Source organism: Gossypium hirsutum, chromosome D07, assembly GCF_007990345.1.
Source record: "Gossypium hirsutum isolate 1008001.06 chromosome D07, Gossypium_hirsutum_v2.1, whole genome shotgun sequence".
Classification (NCBI taxonomy): Eukaryota; Viridiplantae; Streptophyta; class Magnoliopsida; order Malvales; family Malvaceae; genus Gossypium; species Gossypium hirsutum.
In genome coordinates this window covers 56,929,209-56,946,813 of record NC_053443.1, presented here as the reverse complement: position 1 = coordinate 56,946,813, position 17,605 = coordinate 56,929,209, and the positions used below count along the sequence as shown (strand labels likewise).

The window sequence follows — 17,605 nt, the reverse complement described above, 5'->3', positions numbered from 1 at the left end:
CTCATTATTGTTGTCTTAATGGTTACTCAGGGTTTTTCTACATTCCAGTGCCACCGGAGGATCAAGAGAAGACGATGTTTATGTGTCCATTTGGCACGTTCACTTACAGACGGATGCCATTCGGATTTTGCAATGCACCAGCCATGTTTCAAAGGTGAATGGTAAGTATATTTTCTGATTACGTTGAGAAAATAATTGAGGTGTTCATGGAGAACTTTAATGTGTATGGTGAGTCTTTTGAGATGTGTTTGTCAAATCTTGAAAAAATTTTGGAAAGATGCTTAGAATTTAATCTTGTTCTAAATTATGAGAAATGCTATTTTATGGTGAGTAAAAGATTAGTCCTAGGTCATATCATTTCTGCCAAGGGACTTTTTGTCAATAAAGTAAAAATTAACATCATTAACTCACTGTCATACCCCACAACTGTGAGGGAGATTCATTTTTCCTTGGTCATGCAGGTTTCTACAAGCAGTTCATTAAAGACTTTTCAAAAATTACACAACCACTTTGTAATCTCTTACAGAAGGACAAGGAGTTCGAGTTTGACCAATCATGTAAATATGCGTTTGACACGCTCAAACATAAGCTCATTTCAACAGCTATCATTCAACCACCAAATTGGAGTTATCCTTTTGAAATAATGTGCAACACAAGTGACCATAGCATAGGAGCAGTCCTTGGGTAAAGAATCGAAAAAGAACCACACGTTATCTCCTATGCGTCTAAGACTTTGGATGCTACCCAAAGCAATTACTCGACTACTGAAAAAGAGTTTCTAGCTATAGTCATTGCTTTGGAAAAATCTTGTTCGTATTTATTAGGGACTAAGATTGTTGTTTTCTCTGATCATGCAGCTCTTAAATATCTAATCGGGAAAAAGGAAGTAAAACCAAGGCTTATTAGGTAAATATTACTTTTGCAAGAGTTCGATCTCGAAATAAAGGATAAGAAAGGACACGAAAATTTGGTAGCTGACATCTGAGCCTAATTCCTTCATCGAAGGATGTTACACCACTTAAAGACAATTTTTCGAAAGAAAGTCTGCTTGCTACTCAGACAGTTTTCCCTTGGTACGTGGACATGGTGAATTACCTTGTTACAGGTATAATCTTTTTTAACTTATCATGATCTGAAAAAGATAAGATCAAACGTGAGTCTACCTTTGGAAAAACTGTTCCGATCATGTAATTAGACGATGCGTTGTAAAAATTGAAGTAAAATCAATTCTATCTTTTTGTCATTTTTACGCATGTGGTGGACATTTTGGCCCTAAACGAACTATGCATAAAGTACTGGAATGGGGACCATATTGGCCACATATTTTTTGAGATGCATATTTATTCTATAAAACATGCGAAAAGTGTCAAAGGGTAGGAAACTTGAGCCGAAAAAATGAAATGCCTCTAACCTTTGTACATGTATGTGAAATATTTGATATATGAGGCATTGATTTTATGGGACCTTTTTTCTCATCATACGGTAATGTTTATAGTTTACTTGCTGTTGACTATGTATAAAAGTGGGTAGAAGCAAAAGCCACTCATCATGCTGATGCCAAAACGGTAGTCGATTTTCTAAAGAGTTATATTTTTTCCAAGTTTGGCACACCGTGAGCATTGATCAGCGATTGGGGAACACATTTTTGTAATAAAGTAATCAACACTTTTGAAAAAATACGAGGTAGTGCAACGAGTCGCTACGGCTTAACACTCTCAATCAAACGGTTAAGCGGAAGTGTCGAATCGGGAAATCAAGTTGATTTTGGAGAAAATAGTTAAGCCAGATAGAAAAGATTGGAGTTTGCGACTAAATGATGCACTGTGGGTGTACCATACAACTTATAAAGGACCCATAGGTATGTCTCCTTATCGACTAATTTTTGGTAAACCGTGTCATCTTCCTATTGAGCTAGAACATAAAGCATCTTGGATGGTCAAGCAATGCAACATGGAGTTGGAAGCTGCAAGTAAGCATCGTAAGTTACATATTCAGGAACTTGAGGAAATTCGACGAGAAGCATATGAAAATGCCCAAATTTATAAGGATACAGATCAAAACATACCATGAGCAAAAGATAACCCATAAACAATTTGTGGTAGGGTAGAAAGCATTACTTTATGACCCTACATTAAGAATCTTTGCAGGTAAGCTTCGAACTAAGTGGTTAGGGCCTTTTGTTATTATTCACGTATTTCTACATGGTGCAGTCGAGGTTAAAAGCGAAGAACCCGAAAAAATTTTCAAGGTCAATGGATAGCGATTAAAACCTTTCTATGAAAATTTTTAAGTCCACATGGTTGAGAAATTAGTCCTCGAAGAGTCGGTTAAATAAATTTCCAGATCGTCGAGCTAATAACGTTAAACAAGAGCACTTTTTGGGAAGCAACCCAAATTTATTTTCATTTATTTTATTTTGAGTTTAAGTAAAATTTAAATTGTAAATAAAATAAATAAATTTTTATTTAATCCAGTTAATTTGATGTTTTCAGGAACGTAATGGAGGTTGTGAATTTTTCAAAAGTTGGATAATGATGGTGGCGTGGGCACGACCTGCAAAATGGTGACAATTATTTACCTACAAATAAAAGAAACCCAATATCCCTAACCTTTATTAAAACCCCAAAACCCAAATCTAATACTCACCTACCAACCCATTTAACCTACCTACCCCATACTCAAATACCAACCCAAATGAAGAAAAAAACCACACAATAAACCCAAAATTAGCCCAACACCCAAACAAGCCTAAAAGAGAAAAAAATTAAAAAGAAAGAACATTGGGCCGAACGGCCTAGCTGGCCCAAAGAAACAAAAGAGAGAAAAAGAAATAGACAAGAGGCCTAAACCGGCCACAAGGAAAAAAAAGAGAAAAAAAGAAAATTCCTAAACCTTTTTCTTCTTCATCTTCTCTAAAAAGAAAAAGAAAAAAACCCTAACTCCTAAAACACAACACCACACCGTCGCCGCCGTCGTCGAGTGTCGCCACCACCATCGCCGTTCGCCATCTCCGTCGGGCACGGACCTCGTGAGTCACCATTGTCCTGCCATTGCCACCGCCGTCGCCGAACGCCACTTCTCGAAGCGCCATTGTTCTTCCCCTTCATCCATTCACTGTTGTCGAGCTAGGACACCACCACCTTGACGTGACCTTACCACTTCTCCCATTACCGACCTACTTTCTCACAGCGTCGCTTCTCCTTTCTCCTAGCACAATCTCATCTATTTCTTCTTTTTCTCCACCACCAAACACCCAAACCACCCCACCCACCACCTTAACTGACGCCATCCTTGAAATCCCCACCGTCACCTTTAAAAAAAAAGACTGTTTGAACTGAGTAACCGAGATAGGGTGCTTGGATTGCCATCCTAGTTCATGTAAAAAGGTTTGACCTTATCTAAAATTTTTTATTAAATGCGTGATTAATTAATAATACCTTGCAAAATTTTGGATTCAAACTCAATTTAATGAAATGATTTAGTTCATATATTTAAGCTTTATGACACCTGTTGATCAAACTATATATTCTGAGCATTTACTTATTTTTGACTATTTTGTTTGCATTGATTATGGATACAGAAAAGAAGCTCGATTTTTAATAAATTATGGAATGATTTCTAATGTTTGAAAGAATAATATGCTTGAGGACAAGCATGAGCTAAGTAGGGGGATTTGATAACATAGGAAACTAGTAAACCAAAAACTAAAGAAACTAGTGAGATTGGATTGTTTTATAACCTTTGGGTTGATTTTTTCTAAACTTTTCACTCCATTTCAGTGTTTCTCAAGTTTAGGCTCCGTTTGTTTGCCAGTAAAATATTTTCCAGAAAATGATTTACTTTTTGGAAATGATTTACTTTTCTGGTTTTTGGATGAATCTGTGTGAAATATTTTCTGTTGTTTGGCAGATTTCCTAAAAATATTTTCCGGAAAAGCTGTTTTTACATATATTAATAAATTTATATATTAAATTGTTTTTACACATATTGCAATGATTTATTTATTATAAATAAATCAAATTAAATATATAATAATACTCAATTATTAAGCTAGAATATTAAGCGTCATAAATTGAAAACAACCAAAGTCTATTCACATTTTTTTAGATAAACGTCAAACACAAATACTTTAAGAAGAAAAAGAGAAACCCCTATAACATAGGTTTTCCTTGTATACATTATGGAAGTTTATTAGCTTAATATTGATGACCACAAAATTTTTATTGTTCATCAATTTAATTTAACAGAGAAATTATTTTTTCTCAGACAAATGTATAATTTGAAAACATTGAAACTAGGAGCTCAAGTCAAAGCTGAAAGCCTTGTATGAATATACAACCAATGACAAGGAACCAATTAATATCCTAAGAAAGTTGTTCTATATTGGTACAGCCTTCAACTTCATGCCATGTTTATCTGTCATGTATCATGCTGCTTGTTTTGGATTAGTTAAACTAATCAATCCTTTCTAGATTAAACATCATCTTCAAGCCCTAACCGAAAATCACTTTGAGGAAGGCATTGGAGACTCTTGATTGCAATATCAACTTTCTCTTTTGCCAACTCTTGTGCCCTTTTGATTCCCCCGCATTGCTTTACTAGTTCGATTGCTTCGTCAAGGGAACCAGTCTCGCAGAACTCAGATTGAATGATATCTCTAAGTTTTGCTATGAAGCATGTCCCACGTAATCCTCATAACACGTGATTTTATAGCTTGTTTTAGATGGTCCCCAATTTAACTTGCATCACTAACATGAAGTAGAAAGTAGGTAGCGGGCATCAAATCTCAAGCAAAAAAAAATTAACAAAAATGGTTCTAACTAGAGAAACTCTAAAAACCAGAAAAAATGGTGACCATTATTATTTGCATGAAGACCTAAGATAACAAATTGCATAATTGATAGCAAGAGTTTCAGTCAAAAGTTCCACACGGTGAACAAATTATCATAAACAAAGCTGGCCTGTTACTCAAAAACTATTCTCGTTTCTTTCTTTCATCTTGTATCCCCAAGTTTCAGGATTCATCTCCATAGTTTCACCCTATTCTAATTTAAGGGAATCAAGTTATCTAAATTCAACTGAGATAAAATAAACTAGCCAGCATAGATGGGTAAGCATGTTACAATGATAGAATATGTTTGCAAATGGGCAGAATTAACTGTTGAAAAAGGATTGATATTTCAATTCCATCAATGAACATCTTCCACAGAGATATATTTGGGAGTCATCCTCAAAAAGGAAAAGGCCAAAAGCCAAATACCTAAAGATTAAGTTCTAATCCGAGTCCTCTACACGTTAGGATAGATATAAAAAATACACAGAATTGAGTAGAAACCTAACAAAAGCGTGGAATAGCACACACAAAAAAAACACAACAACAACAACAACAACATGGAAACATTTTATCAAACACTCAACAACAATGAAGAGCATCAAAGAATGATCTCAAGCTAGAAAACAACTTGACTTAGACAAACTATGATCTACAAAATTGTGAATAAGCTCAACAAAAATCAAAACTCTTAGTAGAGATAACTTTCACATAGAATTTTTTCCATACATATATTTTCCCATATCCAAAACATATATTTCCTTTTAAGTTTTCTTCAATAAGAAAGCAGAAATAGCATGCTCAAACACGCAACAATTGCTCGAAAACAAGATCTCTTAAGCATAATAAATAAAGGAGAAGTTCATTCCAGTATAATTGTACAAACCACTAGAAGAAGAGCCAGATTCACCACTGGATCCACTGGAACTACTGCATCTGCTATTTCTATGGGTTAACCTCTTCTCTATTGCTACTGGTGGGTAACTGCTACCAACTATATCTACGACCTCATCAACTTGATCATTACCTAACAAGAAAGAGAAGAAATATTAGTTTCTGCAATGATTTGGTTTACTACAACCTTGCTATCTATAAATAAATCCAAAAATGCACAGAGGTTGGTAAATTACCTTTACACGGCTGCATAGATGAATTGCTAAACCCTGACTCATTAAGAAGCTACAAAAACGGAAAAGACAAAGCAATATCATAAATGCCAATGTTGCATTTTGGATAAAAGAAAAAGAAAGGCACCAAAGGATGAGATAGATGCATAAGGATACCTCCATTTCACAGGATTCAGCTTTTGCCTGGTTTTTCTGCTTCTTCAGCAAATAGTCATCCAAAAGTTTACGCAATTTGTACAATGTTTCATGACTTAGAGCATCAATATCGATCTCAATCTCATCCTCACCCATTTGGCCATCACTAGAACTCTGCTCTTTAAGAAAGTCAACAATGTTTTCAGGCAATTCTCCCAACAAAAACTCTAATTCTGTGCTCAAATCATGCTTTTCCCGATCGGTCATGATCTGTCTGATGGGCTCTGGCTTGACCATAGCATCCTTTTGGTTAACTTTTTTTCTTTTTCAAAGATAAAACATTACTATTCGTTTCACCTTCTATAGGTGCAGCTGCTGTTGAAGGCAACAAAGAAACAAAGAAAGGCAACAAATTTCTTAAGGACACTTGGAATAGGTTTCTTCAACCCTTCTCTTCTCACTTTTGTAGCTCTTTAGCTCTTAATTTTACAGCATAAATTCTATCAGCTTTTAATATATATTGGGATCGGATTGAAAAATTAAGAAGCTAGTAAACCAAAAACTAAAGAAACTTGTGAGATTGGATTGTTTTATAACTTTTGGGTTGATTTTTTCTAAACTTTTCACTCCATTCTCAGTGTTTCTCAAGTTTAGCTCCGTTTGTTTGCCAGTAAAATGTTTTCCGGAAAATGATTTCTGGAAAATGATTTACTTTTCTAGAAATGATTTATTTTTCTAGTGTTTGGATGAATCTGTATAAAATATTTTCTGTTGTTTGGCAGATTTCCTAAAAATATTTTCCGGAAAAGCTGTTTTTACATATATTAATAAATTTCTATATATTAATAAATTTATAATTTAAATTGTTTTTACACATATTGCAATGATTTATTTATTATAAATAAATCAAATTAAATATATAATAATACTTAATTATTAAGCTAGAATATTAACCGTCATAAATTGAAAACAACCAAAGTCTATTCACACTTTTTCAGATAAACTTCAAACACAAATACTTTAAGAAGAAAAAGAGAAACCCCTATAACATAGGTTTTCCTTGTATACGTAATGGAAGTTTATTAGCTTAATATTGATGACTACAAAATTTTTATTGTTCATCAATTTAATTTAACAGAGAAATTATTTTTTCTTAGACAAATGTATAATTTGAAAACATTGAAACTAGGAGCTCAAGTCAAAGCTGAAAGCCTTGTATGAATATACGACCAATGACAAGGAACCAATTAATATCCTAAGAAAGTTGTTCTATATTGGTACAAGCTTCAACTTCATGCCATGTTTATCTGTCATGTATCATGCTGCTTGTTTTGGATTAGTTAAACTAATCAATCCTTTCTAGATTAAACATCACCATATCTTCAAGCCCTAACCGGAAATCACTTTGAGGAAGACATAGGAGATTCTTGATTGCAATATCAGCTTTCTCTTTTGCCAACTCTTGTGCCCTTTCGATTCCCCCGCATTGCTTTACTAGTTCGATTGCTTCGTCAAGGGAACCAGTCTCGCAGAACTCAGATTGAATGATATCTCTAAATTTTGCCGTGAAGCATGTCCCACGTAATCCTCATAACACGTGATTTTATAGCTTGTTTTAGATGGTCCCCAATTTAACTTGCATCACTAACATGAAGTAGAAAGTAGGCAGCGGGCATCAAATCTCAAGCAAAAAAATTAACAAAAATGGTTTTAACTAGAGAAACTCTAAAAATCAGAAAAATGGTGACCATTATTATTCGCATGAAGACCTAAGATAGCAAATTGCATAACTGATAGCAAGAGTTTTAGTCAAAAGTTCCACACGGTGAACAAATTATCATAAACAAAGCTGGCCTGTTACTAAAAAACTATTCCCATTTCTTTCTTTCATCTTGTATCCCCAAGTTTCAGGACTCATCTCCATAGTTTCACCCTATTCTAATTTAAGGGAATTAAGTTATCTAAATACAGCTGAGATAAAATAAACCAACCAGCAGAGATGGGTAAGCATGTTACAATGATAGAATATGTTTGCAAATGGGTAGAATTAACTGTTGAAAAAGGATTGATAGTTCAATTCCATCAATGAACATCTTCCACAGACATATATTAGGGAGTCATCCTCAAAAAGGAAAAAGCCAAAATCCAAATACCTAAAGATTAAGTTCTAATCCGAGTTCTCTACACGTTAGGATAGATATAAACAATACACAGAATTGAGCAGAAACCTAACAAAAGCGTGGAATAGCACCAAAAAAAAAACACAACAACAACAACATGGAAACATTTTATCAACCACTCAATAACAATGAAGAGCATCAAAGAATGATCTCAAGCTAGAAAGCAACTTGACTTAGACAAACTATGATCTACAAAATTGTTAATAAGCTCAACAAAAATCAAAACTCTTAGTAGAGATAACTTTCACATAGAATTTTTTTCCATACATATATTTTCCCATATCCGAAACATATATTTCCTTTTAAGTTTTCTTCAATAATAAAGCAGAAACAACATGCTCAAACACACAACAATTGCTCGAAACAAGATCTCTTAAGCATAATAAATAAATAAATGAGAAGTTCACTACAGTATAATTGTACAAACCACTAGAAGAAGAGCCAGATTCACCACTGGATCCACTGGAACTACTGCATCTGCTATTTCTATGGGTTAACCCCTGCTCTATTGCTACTGGAGGGTAACTGCTACCAACATATCTACGACCTCATCAACTTGATCATTACCTAACAAGAAAGAGAAGAAATATTAGTTTCTGCAATGATTTGGTTTACTACAACCTTGCTATCTGTAAATAAATCCAAAAATGCACAGAGGTTGGTAAGTTACCTTTACACGGCTGCATAGATGAATTGCTAAACCCTGACTCATTAAGAAGATACAAAAACGAAAAAGACAAAGCAATATCATAAATGTCAATGTTGCATTTTGTATAAAAGAAAAAGAAAGGCACCAAAGGATGAGATAGATGCATAAGGATACCTCCATTTCACAGGATTCAGCTTTTGCCTGGTTTTTCTGCTTCTCCAGCAAATAGTCATCCAAAAGTTTACGCAATTTGTACAATGTTTCATGACTTAGAGCATCAATATCGATCTCAATCTCATCCTCACCCATTTGACCATCACTAGAACTCTGCTCTTTAAGAAAGTCAACAATGTTTTCAGGCAATTCTCCGAACAAAAACTCTAATTTTGTGCTCAAATTATGCTTTTCCCGATCGGTCATGATCTGTCTGATGGGCTCTGGCTTGACCATAGCATCCTTTTGGTTAACTTTTTTCTTTTTCAAAGATAAAACATTACTATTCGTTTCACCTTCTATAGGTGCAGCTGCTGTTGAAGGCACAACATCAACATTTTTCGTTACAGGCAACAAAGAAACAAAGAAAGGCAACAAATTTCAGGTATAAAATCCGTTAAAAGTGTGGACAAGTAAAGAACAAGAAGAAAAAAAAACAGCTTTATGCCATACCTTAAGCCAAGACCCAGCGAAGAATTCGTGGTAGATTGGCCTGAGAAAGAGAGGAAACGAAACAGAATATGCTGAGAAGAGAAGATATGCGACGGATTTTTACCTAGAAGAGAAGATGAAGAACGGAAGCAGGAAAATGAATGAAGAACGGAAGGAGAAGGAGCATTAATTGGATGAAGGAACCGGAAAATATCTTACAGAAATGAAATCCGTAAGACATTTTCCCCTAAAACCCATTCTATGTCTTGGAAAATGTTTTCAGTCAAACAAACACTGAAAAATCAGAAAAACATTTTTCGGAAAATGTTTTCCTGCAAACAAATTAGAGGTGTTCATGGGCCGGGCGGCCCAGCCCGAATAATAAATATTTATTTTTTTTATTTTTTTAATTTTAAAATACTTTTAAAATACTTTTTTTAAATTTTTTTAATTTTAAAATTTTTTTAAAATACTTTTTTTAAAATTTTTTTTAATTTTAAAATACTTTTTTTAATTTTTATTTTAATTTTTAAAAAAAATTTTGGTATTTATTTAAAAAACGGGCCGGGCCGGGCCGAGCCGGGCTTATGAATTTTTTTCCGGGCCGGGCCTGGGAAAAATTCTAGGCCCATATTTCGGGCTGGGCCGAAATTTTTTCTGGGCCTGGCCCGAACCCGGCCCGGCCCATGAACACCTCTAAAACAAATAGACCCTTGGTGTATTTTTAGCAGTTGATATTTATAAATGAAACACTTCATTTGTGAAGTCAATGTATCAAATAATAATCATATTTATTTTTATACATAAAATTAAATGCCTTAATATAAATTTGGATAATTAACGAGGAGCCAAAACATCTTTAATTATTTTTAAATTGTGTATTAAGTGCTCTTAAATCTCTTCACTATTTCCATCAAGATCCAAGGGTCATTATTTTTCCAAATATTTGCATAGCAATTCCATTTCCATCAAGTAAACACACATGTTCAAGGGTATTTTAATAATTTTATCTAAAATGATTTTTTTAATGGTTCGTTTTGCTATCGACACTTTTTAATATTTATAATTTCACCCCTCACACTTCTAGATAATTCTAACCTTTTCACCTTTTCACTTTAATCCTTCAACTTTTGAATATTTACAATTGAACCTAATGTTTTTCATTTTTTTACAATTTAGTTTACACCCAAGATGAATATCTCACAATATAGAAGTACTTGTTTCAACTTTTTCCAGTATCCATTATCCTTCTCTAGTATCACTAATATATCTCTTTTCATTTACCTGAGAAATCCACTATACATATTCTCAGTATATAGCACGATGATTTTAGGGTATTACAAAAAGATTGCAATTTTTTTATTTAGATATTAAAATCTAAATAAAATAATTATTAGAGTAGAGAAAGCATGAAAACTAGGGAAACTAGTAGCGTCTTAAGCATAAGGGGACGATTCAATCATTTATTTACAGCTCTTTGGAGTCTAAGGTATGTGATGATTTTTTTTTTTCAAAATTAACAGCAAGAATCAACAATTCCTTGGAGGGATGGATTCGGAGACTGATTCATGGTGCGAGAGCTTGTTGTTGATTAGAGTTTTATTACAACTGATTATGGGTTAGACCAATATAAAATTGTAGGTCTGTTTTTTTAAGCCTTGGGCCTAGTTGAAAAAATGGGCTTGAATTTTATTCAAGTTCAATCTAGATAAAAATAATAAACTCGAGCTCAACCTGACTTAGTCTATCCGTATTAAAAAAGTTATATTTTTATATAAAAAATTTAAAAAATATAATGCATTAAATACACTAAAACATTAAAATAAATGTTTCCCAACAAATTGAAAATACATTACAAAAATCTTTATACTTAAATAACACTAAAATAACTGTAACTTAGCAAGCAAATGCCTCTAAAATAATAGCAAAACTAATAATATAATAAGAGTTATATAATATTCAAACAATAACAAAAAAATATTAGTAATATAATAGCAAAATGGCTGCAAAATAGCAGTAGGGAATTTTTTTTATCCAAATTCGGGTTGGACCAAGTTTGGATAAAAAAATTCTTACTTGAGGCTCAGCCCGTTTAGGAAATGGGCCTTATTTTTTGTCTGAATCTATTTTCAAACATATATTTTTGTCCAAACCCTACCACTTTTCGAGTGAACTTCGGGCCTAAACGGGTGGCCCACTACATCGTCTCTTGTATTTCTTTTATGTTACTTTTATGCAACAATTCTCAAAGTTTGCTTCTAAATTTTTATTTTTGAATGATTTGAGGGAAAACAAATTTTATGGGCTAATACGTGATAAGAAATTTAACTTTTAAAATTTCACAATTTGGATATTACAGTCATCTCTCTATAACAATTTTATTTTTTTATCAAAATTTTGGATGTTATAGAAAGAAACTGTTATACAATCTACAACAATATTTTATATTTAGGTCATATTTTTTTATAAAAATTCAAATTAAAAATATAATATATTAACAATGATTTTTTTAGTAAGATTTAGATTGTATCTTTAATAAAATTTACAAATAAAATTCCATTTATTAAAGATTACTTTCATTTAATAAAATATTATTAATATATATTTTATATAAAGTTTAAGCATTTTATTGAAATAATATCTTGACTTGATTTTATTATTTTTATTTCATTTAAGAATAAAATTAAATTTACTAAAATTTAATATAAGATGTTGTTATAGAGAGTTAATTTAGAAAATAATATTTTAAAGCTGTTACTATTATAAATGAAAAGTTGTTCTAAAAAGTAACATTAAAACATAAAAATCGGTTCTATAATAAACTTAACTATTATGATGAAATGCTATTATAAAGGACTAATTTAAAAAAGTTTTTTCTTGTAAGTTTTGAATTTTCTGCATTAGTTGAATTATGTTAATTAGAAGTGATTTTGTAATTCCAACCTAAATTATTTTTTGGGAAGGTGAATACCCTACTAAAATATCACAATTATCTTTAACTGCTATGGTGTTTGTGTCTTTGAGGTTGTTGAGGGCCTTAAATGGCTCTTCTTCACATGTTTGTATGCATATTGTTTTGGGGATCTGTTAATATTTTATCACTTCTAATTTTCTGCTAATGGTTGGTGTTCTCTACTGTAATATTATTTTCTTTAGGCATAATCTCAAATTTACTCTTTTATATTTATATTTTTTAATTTAATTTTTTTAAAGTAAAATTTGGTTATTAACATTTAAAAAAAAGTTAAAACATTAATTTTTTTAACGATATTTGCATGGCAATCACATAGTAGTTAACGTGCAATGGAGAAGCTAGGGGTCCCGACCTCCCTAAAAAGGAAAAAAAAATTAGGCCCTTTATATTTTATAAAATTTTAAATTAGTAATGGTAAAATTGTACTTTGACCCCCAAAATTGATAAAAAAATTGCTTTAATCCTTTAAAAATTGTAAAGATATAAACTACTAAAATGGCAAAATTACATTTTAACCATTGTAAAAATATACAACTTAATTCCGGCCTCTCAAAAAAATTTTCTGGCTTTGCCTCTGTTAGCATGTACTTCATACTGACATGACATGTCAACAAATAATTTAAAATTTTAAAAATATTTAAAAAATCAATTTTCAAATATATATATATAATTCTTAAAAATTCAAAAAGCATAGTATAAAGTATATGTGAATTGCCATGCAGATTCTTATATTTAAAAATTTGACATTTAAGTCAATATTTTCGTTTTAACGAAAACAATTCAACTCTTTTTAAAAAGGCTGGTGGTCAAATTCAAGTCTTTTTAAAATGTTGAAGGTCAAATTTAACAAAATAAAGTCCAAATTAAGAAAAAAAAGTAAATGTTTAGGACTAAATTTGATATTATACCTTTTATTTATTGGCAAATTTTGTGTTTCTTTGAGGATTATAATCTTATGCATGTCATCCTATCTCTATTTAGGGGTTGTTATTTTTATTAAAATTTTATGGGCTTAGCAAAAAATGAAACTGCTTTCAACTCCCCCTCCTCAAAACCATTCTCACATATCCTTCTAACAAAAACTTGAAACACAGATGAAAAAGAAGTAGATTTATTTGGGAATGTAGATTTGAAGCTATTTTAGTCTTGGAATAAACTCATCCTTATTTATTGTGAGAAGAAAGAAAAGCAAGTGATTGAGACAATGGGGTTCAACTGGAAGGCCTAGGTAAAGGAATTCCATTCACAAATGAATGGAACAATGTGAGGGCTTGTGAAGGTGAAGTGAAAGGTACTTCATGAGCTGCACCCCTCACTGTTGCAAATGTTAGATTTGTTACATTCTTCCCATTTGCATCTGCTCCACCAAATGATTGTGTCCATCCTCCAACCTACAATAATTCAATGTTGCAAAAATTAAAATTATTGAAGGATTGCAATCATTAATTTACCCAGAGAGATTTAGGTAATACCTGTTTTTGGTCATACCAAGTGCCATAGTTTGAAAAGGGACTTAGATTCAATTCCTTTGCAATGTTATTAGCAATTATCCTTGTTTGAGTAAGTGGGATTTTTGCATCTTGGTCCCCACTATTTTAATATTTTAAAAGAAGAAGAAGAAGAAAACATTACAATTATTAAAATATGAAGCACCAACTAGCAAATGTTGAAGAAATTATGTAAAATTATGAAGAATTATAAACTATGGAAACGGCATTGAATATACCTATACAATAAGACAGGAATACCCTTCTTGATAAGATTTGAGACAAGAGGAATAAGGTTCATGTCTATGTTCTCTTCTTGGTAGACAAGAGGCCTGCAAAACCCTAGTTTTACTCTCTCTATACTATTCAATATTAAATAAACCCTGTGTATAAATAGGTTAAAAAACAGATTAAAAATCAAACCTATAAGATTTATTATCATTGGTCCAATCGATTGCATCGATCAAGTCAATCAAAATTTTAAATATTTAGAAAAGAATTTTAATCAGAATATGAAAGAGAAAGAAAATTACCCTAAACAAAAATCCCAATGGAAAGGGAGGTGCGTTGTATTGGCATGGAGTGCCTTCTGAACTTCAGGCTTATTAAGGTAGGTAAATATTCTTCCTGTAAGGCATGGATCACCCTTCTTTTCTCTCTTACCAACCTTCACAAGTGTTAAAAACAAAATTATCAATCTCATCATATTGCTATTTTGATACTTATATAAATATGCTACTCATACTTGAAAGTAAGTGAAGGGTCAAAATTAAAAATTAAGAAGTAAATAAAATAATTTAGTATTTGGGAGGGGCTAAAAATTCCCAAAATGAAGAGTCCAAATAATATATATAGGAAGGAAGAGACATACAGCTGAATATATGCTTCTAACTTTAAATTGCTCGACGTTGCTCGAAGATGTGCAAACTGGCAAGAGAAGATCATCGAATCCCACGTCGAGACTAACTTCATCTGCAACTCTATTGAACACATCATTGCACCCTTGAGACCATTGTGAATGAACGTATTCTCGCATATACTTGGAATCATTGCAAACCGTCTTCTCCAAGAAGAGGGTTTCATCTGATATAGCACCATGAGACCATAAGTAGTCCCCGGCCAGTACACTGATGTCCAGGTCCAAAAGTGGATTCCCAAGCTATAAATTGAAGAAAATAATCGAATTTTAAGTTTTGAAACTAATGAATTTTGATAGGTTTAAAGGTGATAACCATATCATTTGTATATTACAGCAATGGCTTTGAGGTTGACTGGTTCCACGTTAGGGTTCTTGTTGTGCTCCACTAATAAGGCTGCCAGTTGTGGGATATAGTGGCCTGCATAGCTTTCACCGGCTAAGAAAAAGTCACAATCTTTGAATTGGGGAAATTCTTCCAACCACTTCAAAATAAACCTATAGTTATCTTCAGCTGCCACAATTAAAACAATCATCATCATATGAGGATCAGTCCATAGTTTTTTGCTTCACCCCAACTCTTAATTGTTTTAAATATATAATCTTCTTCATAGAATTTCTAAATATGAAGTAGGGTTAAGGAAAGTACAGACCTGTCTGTGTATCATTCCAATCGATGTAATCCTTGCTAGTATTGGAGTACGAAAATCCAACTCCAATTGGCGATTCCAGGTATAACATGTGGGATTCTATCATAATAGGAAATTCTTTAATAAATAATAAGGAATTTAAACCTTGAATATATGAGTAAAGCCTATCTACTAACAGTTAGATTGTATTTATTAAAGTAATGTGTAAATTAATCTATGTATGTAAGAGAAAAAAAATAAATTAGTTCTTTCAATTAAAAATTTTATTCATTTGTACCATTAAAAATTGACGTGACTGATAGAATAATCAGACAATGACACGTGACGTGTCATGTGTACTTCATGCTGATATATAAGGATTAGTTTTTAGCATTAGAAATGAATAAAATTTTTAACAAAATAATCAGTTTATTCTTTAATCTAATGTACAAAGATTATTTTACCTATTTTTTTTTAAAAAAAAATATAATCCGAATCCTAATAGAAAAAGGTACCTGATACCTAAAAATATGTATACAAAAGTAAAGTTGATGTACCAATATTCCATGAATAAGGATTCTTGATAAGAGTTCCATTTTCTCCTGGTTGGAATGGACCATTTTCCATGAATGCACCAAATCCAAGTGATGAACAACCAGGGCCTAAATCAAACAATTAATGACATCAATTTCTTATTAAAAAAATAATATCAGTAAGTCATTAATATTTTTTTTTATTTTTTTTCAGTAATTGAATCCATTAAACCAATAAACTTGTACATACCCATATAATTTTACTTTTTTAATACTAATTTATGCAAAATAAATATTAAATATATAGTTTATTTTAAAAAATATATATTAAATATATATTTAACAAAAAAATTGCATTCAACACTAATTTTTTACAAATAAAAATTAAAAACATAAAAATATAATCTAACTCTAGACTATATTCGATTTTTTGTTAGTTTCAATTATTACTCATTTTTATATAATTTTTAGATTAAATATGTCACTAATCTCGATTTAACTGGTCCGACTAATCTATATAATCTAGATTTTATTTAAAGCAAAAAAAAAAAAAGAAGAAGAAAAGAAATGGAAATAAGATAATTGGTTAAAAACCTCCATTGAGCCACAATGTTAAAGGGTGGAGTACATCTTCATTGGATGAACATTCGACAAAGTAATAGAAAAGAGCTCGGCCATGTTCTGCATCTGTTACAATGTAACCTGAATACTGTCTAAATGAAAGGTGGCCGTGTTGTCCTGGCAACGATGGTATCAGTTCTGACCTCACCTTTGAACATAAAAAGAAGAACAACAACGATAAGAACCAAACACCCATGATTGAGTTGATTGAGACAATTTTCAATACATTGATTTGATCTATAGATATATATACAAGGCCTAGGCTTAAAGTCTTGGCTTCTTGCATTTCTTGTTTTTGTAAGTTTCTAGGAAACGGCGCGTTGTCTCGTATCTGAATTGATATATATATTTTTTAATTCAAGGTAGATTATATAATTTTGATTCTATTACTATTACACAATATAAATATAATAAGGATAAATTACATCCAATGTCACTAAACTATTAGTAAGTTCATGTTTTGATCACTCAATTTTAAAAAGTTACAAAATATCATTGAACTATTTGAATGTTTTCAGTTAAGTCATTGGATTGTAAAGTCTTTTTCTTTCTAAAGTCTACCTGGTGAGTTTCAAGCGACGATTCGACGATCTATATGGTGAAACAGTAGCCATCGATGAGTAGAAGAACATATCTCATATCCAAGCTGATCTAATGGTCGATGTCAAAGATCATAGAAGAAAGTTGTTTGGATTTTGGTTCAAAATTTATGATGTTGGAAGTTGTTTCATGAGAGAAAAAAATAAAACTAAATTGTAGAAGAAGAGAGGAATTTTACCCTTTCAATTGGTGCTAAAAGTGAGAATGGAGAATGCTATATAATGACAATTTTAATAGCCTAATGAATTAAATGAAAAATTTTTAATAGTTTAATGACT

The 17,605-nt window shown here is 31.8% G+C and overlaps 3 protein-coding genes across 5 annotated transcripts; all 3 read right to left on the bottom strand.

Annotated features, from left to right (window-relative positions):
- Positions 1-4,130: 4,130 nt before the first annotated feature.
- LOC107958608 (transcription factor GTE10) lies at positions 4,131-6,688 on the bottom strand. The gene is made up of 4 exons (XM_016894426.2): positions 6,115-6,688; positions 5,962-6,010; positions 5,718-5,858; positions 4,131-4,748 (listed from the first exon to the last, which is right to left on the bottom strand). The coding sequence occupies exons 1-4, from the start codon at positions 6,388-6,390 to the stop codon at positions 4,720-4,722; spliced, it is 495 nt and encodes a 164-aa protein (XP_016749915.2). The 5' UTR covers positions 6,391-6,688; the 3' UTR covers positions 4,131-4,719.
- Positions 6,689-7,112: 424 nt separating this feature from the next.
- On the bottom strand, positions 7,113-9,874 carry LOC107960788 (transcription factor GTE8). Of its 3 annotated transcripts, none has more exons than XR_005916450.1 (5): positions 9,589-9,874; positions 9,097-9,449; positions 8,944-8,976; positions 8,701-8,840; positions 7,113-7,737 (listed from the first exon to the last, which is right to left on the bottom strand). XR_005916450.1 is itself a non-coding variant. In XM_041098005.1 (4 exons), exons 2-4 carry the CDS (start codon positions 9,370-9,372, stop codon positions 8,814-8,816), a joined length of 336 nt encoding a protein of 111 aa, XP_040953939.1. In that variant the 5' UTR covers positions 9,373-9,449; positions 9,589-9,874; the 3' UTR covers positions 7,113-8,813. The 3 variants fall into 3 exon arrangements, 1 of the variants encoding a protein (XP_040953939.1); XR_005916451.1 differs by having other exon boundaries at positions 9,097-9,446; XM_041098005.1 differs by having other exon boundaries at positions 7,113-8,840.
- Positions 9,875-13,664: 3,790 nt separating this feature from the next.
- Positions 13,665-16,923, bottom strand: LOC107960789 (serine carboxypeptidase-like 46). Its single transcript, XM_016897068.2, has 9 exons — positions 16,701-16,923; positions 16,131-16,235; positions 15,598-15,693; positions 15,280-15,458; positions 14,900-15,187; positions 14,562-14,695; positions 14,268-14,360; positions 14,014-14,131; positions 13,665-13,932 (listed from the first exon to the last, which is right to left on the bottom strand). The coding sequence occupies exons 1-9, from the start codon at positions 16,921-16,923 to the stop codon at positions 13,753-13,755; spliced, it is 1,416 nt and encodes a 471-aa protein (XP_016752557.2). The 3' UTR covers positions 13,665-13,752.
- Positions 16,924-17,605: the final 682 nt, after the last annotated feature.